The sequence below is a fragment of the Mustela lutreola genome, chromosome 2, assembly GCF_030435805.1.
Source record: "Mustela lutreola isolate mMusLut2 chromosome 2, mMusLut2.pri, whole genome shotgun sequence".
NCBI lineage: Eukaryota > Metazoa > Chordata > Mammalia > Carnivora > Mustelidae > Mustela > Mustela lutreola.
This window is the reverse complement of record NC_081291.1, coordinates 66,852,537-66,864,553: the sequence shown is the minus strand read 5'-3', so window position 1 is coordinate 66,864,553 and position 12,017 is coordinate 66,852,537. Positions and strand designations below refer to the sequence as shown.

Genomic DNA, 12,017 nt, shown 5'->3' with positions numbered 1-12,017 from the left:
GGGCCATCCATCCCAGTCTGCACCCCAAGAGACAGCTGAGGGTGTCCTCTGTAACTGTGAGAGGCTCCTTCTCCTGAAAGCACCCTTTCCACAGAAATCAGAAATTCCGGTGCAAAAGAAAGCCGAAAAGGAGGCTGACTTAGAACCAGATGGGACCCCAGCTCCTCCCAGAGCTTGAGATGCAGAAAGAATGCCCCTGAAGCCAGCCACGGCCTCCCTTGGGGAGTAAGCGCTAGCGGCCCGGAGCCCTCTGGCCTTCCTGAGGATATGGAGCTGCTCTAGGCTTGTGGTTTGCCTGGGCCTACCGTCCTGTTTATTTTCCTTTGACCTCAAGGTCAGGCCCCAGACCAAGGAATTTGCAGTCTTATTGTTTGGATCTTAACAGGTTTTCATTTGAAATGTGGGGTCTGACTTTGTAAATTAGCAGAGGATTCCGATTTCTCTGAAAGTGTTCTCGGCCTTTAGCTCTGACAATTGCCATCATCATCGTCATTATTGTTGTAAGACCATCCAAGATGTGACAATGATCCAAGGGTCAAAAGCTTATCTGCCTACAAAATTATTTACTGCTTAATGAGAGCTCAGCAGCGCAGTCCGTTTGAGCGACAAGCTTCCCAGAAGGATTCGGTGTTACTGCTGTTTTTAAAAAAGAGCAATAATCAGTGCGTAGCTCCCAGGTAAAGGACACAGAGTGGCGGCCCTGGGTGTCCTTCCAGGAAGGTCTTTGTAGTTTCTTTGGCAGAGAAGAGCAGAGGGCTCCCTCAGAGTGTTTTCTAGAAGAGGGTCCTCCACTTTCATTTTCAGAGGGTAGGTTTTACCAGAAGTGGGGCAGAGCTGCATCTGACGGGTACCTCCCTGGGTGGCAGGCAGGCTGAGGAGATGTGGGTGGGTGTGCCCCATGACACCTTGCTGGCAGAGCCCCAGCCGCCCCCACGGGTGGGCTGCCTGCAGTCTGTTTCCGCGCCAGAAGTTTCCACCCAGGGTCGTGCAGCACCGACCATCTCCACCACGGGCTCAAGGTCCTGACCCTTCCCAGAGCCACAGTTTTGCCCTGTCCTTTTCCAACTTCCTCTTCCCTCACTGCCTGGGAGCCATTTTCTCATTATCTGGATCTGAGCCTCCACCAAGGCCGGTGACCACCTCTGGCCTGTGGGCTCTTCCTGAGTGTTAGAGGACCCCACGTGCACCCCAGTGTCATTGCTCTTCGGGCCATCACCTGATTTATGAGCCGGATGTTCCCTTTCTCATCCCTCCATCCCGTACCCTCTCTCCGCGTTCGATGGCGTTGACCCCCCAGGCAGCCTCACATAAGGGCAGAGAAAGAGTTAAAAGTAACTCATGTGAAGGATTTGAGGGTTGTGGTCAGAGCAGGAAGATGCTTGAGAAATAGAAATCAGATGCCTTCTACGGAATGCCAGGCCTGGGTTTGTCGCAGACAATTAAACAGCTTTATTTATTTTCTGCTCTTTGTGAATATGTCAGTATCAATATCCAAATATCTGGCTCTTACCACTTGGAAACCACAGCACACAAGCTCGCATGTATTGATGATCGGCAAAACTTCAGTTTTTCAGCCTCCACCATGGTGTGAGAGAATTGAGAAAGCTCTGGAAAGCTCTCTTTCACATAGGTCCCGGGGATAGGGGAGGCATCTAGTTCAGTGATAACATTTTTGTCTGGCCCACGTGGAATCTTGGAATTTAGTTCTACCCACTACCTTAAGGGCCAGACATTGTCACTAAAAAAAAAAAAAAAAAGTAAAGTAAAATCTGTCACTGAGTTCTGTTGCTTCTTCCACAGGACAGCTCATCTGTCATCCAGTTTATGACCCGCGCCAAGGTCAAGGTGGACCCTGCCCTGAGGGTGGTGGAGATAGCCAATGGGAACCCAGAAGAAATGATGGTGAGTCAGCCACGCCTAGAATCTGGGTGGTGTGGTGCTGGGATTCGAGGGTAAAGATGGTCTCTAGGCCAAGATGTCCACTTTGTGGTAGACCCAAGACCAGGCCTGCCTTGGCCTCCAGGCCTGCATGGAAAGCTTCTGTGGTTTGCTCTTGTGATAGCCTTGTTCTTCACGGTGCCACCATTATGTGAATGCTCCCTGCTATGACCGGCCAAAGGAAAAATAGTCTGGAAGCACCCTTGACAGGGCTTGGATTTCCACTCTGAAAGCCAAGATTATTTTTATCTTTCTCAGACCTTTCCCTGAAATCTCTTCTGCCTCCCCAATCACATTGCTCCATGGATAAACACTGGATGTTTTAAAAACAAGTTGTTTGACTGACTTGAAAGAGGTCACATCCAAATTTCGAAGCCCTAGAACTTTCTTTCATTCTCTACGCCCTTGTCCTTTGTAAAGTGCCATTGGGAGGCAGGCCTCACAGACACAGGAGAGCTTAGCAGCCGGGAGGCTTGGATGTGGGGGTGTGGGAGAGGCTGGAGGAGAAGTGTGGCCTTGGGATTTTACTGCCTTTTACTGATTTACAGGGGTGGGGATAGGAGGCACATCCCTGACACCCACACTGAGATGCTAGCAGAGAGAAAGGGGACACAGCAGCCTGTGAACTGTTTTTGCCACTGAGCTAGTGCCAGTGGCGCTTTTGGAAGCCCTTCCCTGGAATTCACCTTCTCTCGGGGGACTCTTGGAAGAGTCCATGTTGCTGTGACAAACTTACCAATGTGATAAATTCATAGAGATGCTGTACCTACAAAGAGAAGGTGGTTAACTTATTTCCTGTCGACAGTGGGAACACCATGCGTCTAAAGGTTAGGATGGGGAGCAGACCGAAGGCCACTCTTATGAGGCCCTAAAAAAAATAAGTCTCTGGGGACCACCACGAAACCTCAGTCCCACTGCTGTGTGTGGTGAGCAAGAGGTGAGCATTGGCTGGTCCAGCATGCATGTGGGTCTGTGAGGTGGGGAGGGGAGTGAGAGCCACACCGGGACCTGGCTCACTGCGGGGAAGGACCGTCAGATGCAGAGCTTGACTCCTCTGCTCCCACTGTGGAGCTGGCCAGCCGCTCGTTTTAATAACAGAAACCGAACGGGATGCCAAGGAAAGACACTGGCATCTCTCACCCTCGAGGGTGAGTTTTGCTGGAGGTCACATATTCGGAGCTGGCTTTGGCCTTTCCCTCCCTGCCTTCTGGCCATTGCCCTGCTAATTCGGACCCTCACCTGGGAAGTGAAGGAGAATGTGATTCATCGCTCAGGGTCATCGCTCTGGTTAAAAAGACTTCTAGAATGCAATCCATGCCACACGGGGAGGTTTGGCACGTTTGGGTAGACTGCAGTGTTCCCAATTAAGAGCTAGTGGATGTAATTTAGCAGGTTTTCTACAGGTGGAATTCCTTGTGTAGATGAAAAAAGAAAAAAAAATCGCCGGGCACATTGCCTTGGCTGAGAACATGGAGCTGTGGGATCCAGGAAGACATTGCTTAACATCCCATTGTCAGCTTCTGAGTCATCTGTACGCCCCCCAAATACCACTTCCATTAATTACTGTTCCACTTTGAGCACTGTGGTGGTATTTCCATTATCAAGAATCTTTGGAAGAAGCTCTCATTTCCACTGATTTCTCTGTAGCACTCAGCCTTCAGAATCCCACAACGTGCCCTTATCCCTCCTTTCCGGGACTTTGCCTTTTCAACCCATGAGCTAAGATGAAGTCCTACAATCTGTTCTCAACTTTCCTGGCAGGGGAAAAAATCTTTTCTGAGTAGGAAGGTTTGCTTTTTTAGAACAAACACGTTCTTCCCTGCGTGAGTCTTCTGAATGCCTGGCTTTCTGTCAGCTGTCTATTTGAGGGGAAATTTCCATGGAGGATAGCTACTAAATTTAAACCAGGCAAAATTTCACAAGATTGTAGAAGAGGTACCACATTTTGAGGGCCTTGGATCGAACAGGAAGTGTACGGAAAGGAAACGACGCTATCTGTAACCACCTAATGTGTCCATGGTGGTCAATTTCATCAACAGAAACATCCCCTGATTTTCCTGGGACCCTTGGGATCTTTTGTTTTTATGCTGTGGTCTGAGTAGTTAGCTTGACAAAAGCATTTCGGTGAAAAACTAGAAATACGTAATAGATTCTTAAAGTGTCTGCCCTGATATTAATAAATAGGTCTGGGAGTACTTTTCCAGGTCAGATGTTAGCATTTGTCCAAGACCAACCCCACCAAGCGCCCCAGGTTGTGTGCAGATTCACACGTGAGAGTTCCAGGCGAGACCGGTGGGGTGGCATTCTGTACCGCTTTCCAGTGCCAAGAATATGCTGCATTTCCTATTCTTATTCAACCCAACCCAACTTTTCAGGGAGAGTTGCCAACGACCAGGGCTAACAACTCCCCCAGGGCCAACCAGGAATCTAGGCAATTGGCTTTGCCACTGCGAGCCCCCAGCCCCAGCTCCCTTCTCAGGCTGGGTGAGAAGCTTGTAGGAATTACAGAGCAAACCTATTTTCTTGATATTTTCAAGTAGCAGAAAATACAATACATACATAAATCCCCAGGTGAATACGTCATTGCCAGGTGGGTTGGGTACGGGGCTGAGATCTTAGGAGCCAGCAGGAGGGACTGGCACTAACTCATTTTGGCAGAATTGGAATGGGTTCAAAGGCTATCTGGTGGCTCTCAGCATCGCTGGGAAGGCTGGAAAACCAGACTGCGGACAGGAGAGGAGTCGAGACACCTGAGGAACCAGGAACCCCAGGTCCAGTCCAGCCGCAGGAAGAGCCTGATGTAGTGCCCTGGACACAGCTGTCCCTACCTGGCATCTCTGGGCCTCTTGCTCTGAGTCAGGCAGGAGCCTCTCGCTGGCTGAGGTTCAGTCCCTGTCTCGGGGAGACCACACTCCAGGGAGAGCAGATCATGGGCACTTGGGCCTCAGCATTGCCCTGACACTGACACAGAGTAGGATTCCCCAGCACTGGAAGGGGGGTTATAACAGGACTACTAAAAAGTGACAAATGCTTCTCTAATCCTGAGGGTCAGCATTGGACCAGCTAAGCCCTGGCTTTTCTTAGAGCGCCTGTCGGAGACAGAGTCCTCGTTCAGTCACTCAATCATTTAGACCACTTCGCTGGGCAAGCGCTGCGGCCTTGGTGAGAAAATGAGAAAATCTTTGTCCAAAGGTCGTTAAGGAGTGTTTGTACTCCTTTGCCTTTTTTTTTTTTTTTTTTAAGAAATAATGTGCTTGAATGAGCACCGTTTCCTTGCTTATTGAACAGGGCAAATGTTTGGGGCTCTCCACCTTCTGCCATGGTGCATGGGGGCCGTAGGTCCACACTAGCATTCACCTCCCACATGCAGTCCGCTGCCGCCAGCATCCCTCCCGCAGACAGGAAGATGGTTCCGAATTTTGGCAAGTGCCCAGAGATTCCCTCTTGCCTCCACCTCCCCAGCCCAGGTTAGAACCACTAAGCTTCTTCTTCTTGTGAACGAAGGGCCTCTGACACTCGGGAAGAAGAAGTGACTTGCCCAAGACCTCACAGTGACTGAGCCAAGAACAGTGCTCCGGACCCTTGACTCCCAGCCGGGTGTTCCTTCCCCCTTCCCACTGCAGCCTGCCAGTCCCTCGGGAAGGCGCTGAGCCTGCAGGGGTGAAAGGGCCTGGACGAATGCAAAGTATCCAGGAGGGAAAGGAAATCACTGATTCATTTTAAAGTATCTCTGTTGAAACCACCCAGGGGGCCTTGGAGCCTAGCCAGCTCCTTCAGACTGGACCTGGCTGTCCTCACCCCAGAGGCGGCTTTCCCCTCTCGGTCTAATCAGACCCCAGAATGAAGCCTCAGGACTGCAGCCTGTGCTTTCATTTCTAAGGAAAGCTGCCCTATTAAGCACTCATTGATGAGCACAGCAATTTTCTCCAAAGCCATTTCAGTTCAATTCCCAGGCTTGGCCCCTTCAGAGAAGTCACCCTCTGTGGAAATGGAGCATGGCATCTCCCCCTTGGGAGTGAGAAGAATTTAGATTGAAATCCATCTCCTTCACATCCTAGCTGTGTGACTCTGGGTGTCAGGTTGGCTCTGTAAGCCTCCGTTTTCCCACCCAAAAGACGGGGAAGCTGCTTTCTACTTGCTAGAGACTTGTGCTTTTGTTCTGCACCCTACCATTGCCCCCCAGCCAAAGACATAAGCCAAGGCATCTCAATCAGAGAGGCATCACCTAATGTGGTAAACAGAGGTGACTCCAAAAAATGCCACTTACGGTCCTTTCGTTGTGCTACTTCCCGATACAAACCTTGAACCTCAGATTACATTGAGATGTAGGATGAAGAAGAGAATCATTGGAAGATCACCACCAGGCCCATCGCATACCATCATCCAAAAGTGGTCCTCCCCCTCACCCCCTACCCTCACAACCTCACAAGCAAGAATTCACTTGTAAGCATAAGGAATTGAGTAGCATCCCAGCACCGTCTGCCAGAACATGAGTCTTACTTCCTAATAGTCACCATTTGTGTATTTACTTGATGAATACTTATTGCAGGCTTGCTAAGAGCCAGGTGCTGTAGTAGGCGCTGGGTTCAGTAGGGAACCAAGTAAACACAGTCCCCACACTCCCAGAGCTGACTGAGAGGACAACAGATGGTAAACAGGGAAGCAAAGAGGATTTCATTTCAAACTGGGGTTAGTTCTATGGGACTCACCTGCTTTCTATTAAAGGTGGTCAGAGAATCTTTCTCCAAGGACGTTGAGACCTAGAACTCGAGAAGGAATTTGCTGGCCAAGGATGGGGAGAAGCGCCCCAGTTTGCCTGAAGAACCAAACAGCCCTCCAGGTTCACGACTCAGAGATCAGTGTGGCAAGAGCCCAGGAAACAGCACAGATATCTGGGGGGGTGGGGGGGGAGGCGTGTAGGCATGGCCAGACCATGTCACGCCAGGGGGTGGTAGCAAAGGGAAGCCACCAAGAGCTCCTGTTTGACACAGGGAATGGCATGATCCAGGAGACAGCTAACCCTTGAACAATGCAGGCAGCAGTCAGGTGCACCTACCCGTCTGGCAGTTAGAAATCCATGCATAACCTTTGTCTCTCCAAAAGCGTATGACTAATAGCCCACTACTGACCAGAAGCCTTATTGATAACGTGAACAGTTCGTTAACACGCATTCGGTATGTTATCTGCATTATGTGCTATATTTGCACAATACAATCAGCTAGGGAAAAGAAAACGTTACTAAGAAACTCATAAGGGAAAGAAAATACATTTACAGCACTGTGCTGTATTTATCAAGAAAAAAATTCGCATGAAAGTGACCCGTACAGTTTAAACCTGTGTGATTCAAGGGTCAGCTATATGGCCTTTAAAAATCATGGGCCGCCATGGTGTTGGCAGATCGTAAGAGGAAAGGTGAACCTAAGAAGGCTAGTTAGAAGCTTGTGACAGTTACCTGGCAAGAGGTGATGGTGACAGAGGAGATGGAAGTGGGCAGGTAGATTTTGTCAGTGAAGAAGTAGCAATTTATGCGGGTCACATGAAGGGAGAGCCTGTCCAAAAGGGTTGGGAGGGATTAAACAGTATCTCGATGCGAAACTCCTTGCCTGGTATGTCCACATGGGGGGCTCAGCTCATAGAGGCTCTCACTGCAGAATTAGAGGGCCGAGGACAGGATGAACGCATGAAGAGTCAGCCTCTCCTTCCCCCAAATCCTCAAGAGTCTCAGTCAGTTTATCCTAATCCAGTGATGTCTGGTTTTCATCAGGACTGTCGTCATCGTTTTTATTTTTGTAAACAATAGAACCCACTAAACTGAATATGATCTGGTTGAATCAGGGCTGGGGGACCTCAAGTTCCCCCAGTTTTTTATCTCCATTTCCTTTTTTTTTTTTTTTTAAGATTTCATTTATTTACTTGAGAAATAGAGAAAGATCGAACACAAGCAGAGGGGAGGGGCAAAGGGAGAGGAGAAGCAGACTTCCCGCTGAGCAGGGAGCCCGATGCAGGACTCGAGCCCAGCACCCTGGGATCATGACCTGAGCCAAAGGCAGATGCTTAACTGATGGAGCAACCCAGGTGCCCTTTTATTTCCATTTCCCTTGGTGGCCTCTGTATCCCTAGACTCTAGAGAGTTCTGTGTGAAAGGTTATATTTTAGGACAGGGATGCTGTCCAGTCCATCCAGTTCTTTCACTAGACATGAGCTGAACCCCCAATAAGTGTGAACAAGAAACCCTTTTACCCTCCAGACTTCCACAGCACGCACACACACGTGCACGCACACAACCGTACATGCAACACAGAGTGGTTACGTGCTGAGAACGCCTTGCTGAAGAGGGGAGGACAGGCTGCGCGGAAGGAGGCATGACCCTGGACAGGCCCTGGAGGGGTTTTCTAAGGGCCAAGAAGAAAGGACAGGCATGCCACAGGAAGCTGCATGGGTCCTAGGCTAGACTCTCAAGAGGCGAACGTGAGACGAGTGTGTGAGCCCAGGAAAGGACTGAGGTGCCGGGATAGGAAAGACAAAGGGGAAGAGGAAGGATGAAACTTCAGGGGACCCTAGCCTCAGCCTGATGCTGTGGAAGACTCTGGAACATACAGACCACCCCAGAGTCTGTCCTCCTTGAAGCAAGGGAGCTGGGCTTTCAGACCTGCTTGTCACTGGCTGTGGGCTGTTTCAGAAGGAAGCTCAAGGTCCTTTGCTTTCAAGGGAAAGTGGCCTTGAAATCATACCATCCACTGGAATGTCCCACTGTGCTTAACGACTTCATTGTTTTAGATCCGTACGTGTATGTTCAGTTCCTATGGTGTGCCGGCATTTGATGTGCTTAGATCTGGTGACCCTCCGAACCAGGTATCATTGCTCTCTTCTCCTACTGGGGAAACTGAGGCTCCAGGAGGTGAAAAGACCTTTCAAGTTTGAGATGCCACGGCCTGTCAGTCTAAGAGCCAGGACTGGATGCCGAGTCGGCCTGTTTACAAGTCCTGAGTCTTCCTTAATCCCATGTCCCTCTACCCTGGGCTGGCCTGTGTCCTTGTGCCCACACACAATGAGAACACTATTCCCAGCAGGTGGTAGGGGTCACAGTAATGGGTGGTAAGCAGCTGGCCCTTGGTCTTTAAGAGTGGCCCTTGTCTCCGGTGGCCTGAGAAGCACATCATGTGCAGACTTAAGGGTCTGTTGATTTTGGAGCTCTTCCTGTTGCGGTCTGGGCCCTCACCAGATGCATGGCTTCTCCTCAGAATAGCCTGGAGGTCGACGAGCTGTCTGCTCCCCCTCCCTTTAAAGAGCAATCATGAGGATTATCCGCCGGAATGGATATACAACCTCTCAGCGCAGGGTCTGGAACTCAGTAAGTTCCCAACAAATGTGCCCCATTCCTAAAGGAAATTAGCACTAGCCAATCTCATTCCCCCCGCACCTCCAAACAGAGCGAGGCTCCTCTGATCCCCGGCACCTGGCGGCCTCAGTGGCTCTGACATCTTGCGTGTCCCAGCGTAGGCATACAGCCTCAGTCTCGCCAGATGTGTGGCTTATTTTCTGCTCCTGGACGTTGTCTCCCTAGGTCTCCCTGCTCCCCTGAGCTGTGCACTTCCCAAAGGCTGTGTTCTGAGAGCAGTTTAAGATGAGGTTGTGCCGGGAACATTTCTTCCAGCCCCACGGCCGTCTCTCCGTCCTCCCTCCTCCGCACTCTCACTGGCGATGAGATGTAATCAGAAGCAGGTGGAAATGTCATTTCATTGTCCCAGATGTTCTTCCCCATCCACGTTTTCTTGTACTCGAATTCCTTTTCTGGGAGATGGGTGTGAGGTTGACTGTAGAGAGCATCTGGCCACTGTGGTTGACCTTCAGCCGACCTGGGTCTGAGGTTGAACCTCCTCCGGAGAATCTCAGCACTGGAAGCCCTGGTCCAGCAGAGGCCTGGGCTGGGTGCTCCCCACCGTGATCGTGTCCTCAGGCCTTCCAGAGACCTGAGCATCGCCGGCTATGACATGAGGCCTGTTTGCAGTGGTGGGAACATAAAAGTTCCCGGAAACACAGAAGGGAATAGAGCACCCTGGTCTGACTTGCCAGCTGCCTCAGACTGGCAGTCGACTCCCAGTGGTCCCCTGACATCAGCTTGCCAGCCTGGAGTACCTCAGACTTCACAGCGGCAGGCAGGACACCCCATATCCGCCCGGCTGTGGTCATAGCCTGATGTCTGTCCTCCTCAAAGCCTCTGTGGAGACAAACGCTCAGCCTCCTTCTTCTCCTCTGTATTCTTGGCTAACACCTAGCATGTAAGCCCTCTGGCTTCAGTCCACAGCCGGCCGTGCCATCACCCATCCTTTTGCTGCTCAGAACTTCTATCTCTCGGCCTCCTGCCAGCCTCTGCCAGCCTCCACCACCAGCCTCTCCCTCATCCTCAATATCTTTCCCTTTCTTCTCCCTCCTTTCCTACCAGAAGCATTCACTTCCCAGCGCCACTTCTCCTGCAACCCTGTTCCCCAGGCTGTTTGTTCCTTGAACCCCTCCCCCACCGTGGGAGGTTCTCCCTTCTAATCTGCAGTTGTTCCCCCGCTAAGTGCTCCTGGCACATCGCAGGCCATGTCCTTCTCCCCTGGTCAGAAACCTGCATCACAATCCCATTCCTCTTAACATAAGGTGTATGATTCTTAACACAACCTCCAGCCCTTCCTAGCTCTCTAGCTGTATCTTGAACATCTTCCTTTGGCTTCTTGTCCATTCTCCTTGTCCCAAACCCACGGTCTTCTGGTCCTGTCCCACCCCTGCCAAGTGCACGCCTGCCACGGGGGTTTTGCACACACTCTCCTTCTCCTTAGAATGCTGCCTCTCCCCCTGCTTTTGACTCATCACCCTCAGCTCAGTCATTTCCCCCAGGGAACTCTTTCTGACTTCCATCCCTATCCCAGAGTCTTTCATCACCATGAACCTCTCCCTTGGGGCACTTGTCAAAATTGGGATTTCACATTTATGTGTCTGACTGGTCAGGATTCTCTAAAAGCCAGAAGCTTTGTGAGCGCGAGGACTGCTTGCTTGATTCATCACGGAACCCCCACAGTGGCTGCAGCTGCCGCATAGACCTTTGTTAGTTGGATGGACGGTTGGATGGATGGGTAGACAGAGAGGTGGATGTGGTGGATGGACAGATGGTTGCATGGACAGACGGGTGGGTGGGCAGATGGATGGATGCACGGCCAGAACTCCCCACCAAGAAATCACATTTGCAAATATATTTTTGAGATAGACAGGAAGCACACTCAGAGACTCGGGCTTCGAACGCTATTCTCTGTTGCAGACTGAATCAACATCGTGCCTCATCTCATGCTCTAGCCAAGAGGACATTTATTAATGTGCACACATTAACTAATTTATTAATGTGTGCACTCACGAATGGCATCGTGAATCACGATCCTGGTTTAGGCGACAGGAGGACATGCACCTGGAACCTTGTTCTGTAAAAATCCACAGGGAGATACATCATTGTCTGACAGAGCGAGAAGGACTTAAGGCCGGGACCGCCAATTGTTTAGCTGTGGTTTTAAAACTAAGTGTTGTGGGGCACTTGGGTGGCTCAGTGGGTTAAGCTGCTGCCTTCGACTCAGGTCATGATCTCGGGGTCCTGGGATCGAGTCCCGCGTCAGGCTCTCTGCTCAGCAGGGAGTCTGCTTCTCTCTCTCTCTCTCTCTGTCTCTACCTGCCTTTCTGTCTACTTGTGATCTCTCTGTCAAATAAATAAATAAATCTTTAAAAAAAAAACAAAACTAAGTGTTGTGGAGCCAAGGGTTCCCTTGAGCTGGTTCCAGGCCTACTGGGGTGGGATAAGGAGGGACAGGTTTGCAAATGGAGAGCTGAGCAGCCTGGGCTCTGGCTGCCTACCTTCTTTACAACCAGAGAACCTCCATTTTTTCTGCTTGTGCCATTGAGATACCATGGTAAGTCTTCTCTGCTAAAAGAGGTCATTTCCTAAAGCTCAGAGAGGGAATGACTAATTCTGCCAAAAAGAGAGGCGGTGGGTTAGGCTTCTTGGAACAGGAGATGTTGGAGCCCAGTCTCTCTCATTTTTTTTTTTTTTTAAC

At 50.5% G+C, this 12,017-nt stretch overlaps 1 protein-coding gene across 2 annotated transcripts in view; it reads left to right on the top strand.

The window, feature by feature from the left end:
- Positions 1-12,017, top strand: part of ITGA9 (integrin subunit alpha 9) — a 326,629-nt gene that overhangs the window by 293,056 nt on the left and 21,556 nt on the right. For both annotated transcript variants that reach the window (XM_059162100.1, XM_059162101.1), the window contains exon 26: positions 1,801-1,902. In XM_059162100.1, the coding sequence (XP_059018083.1) occupies positions 1,801-1,902 (102 nt within the window). The remainder of the gene's footprint in view (positions 1-1,800; positions 1,903-12,017) is intronic.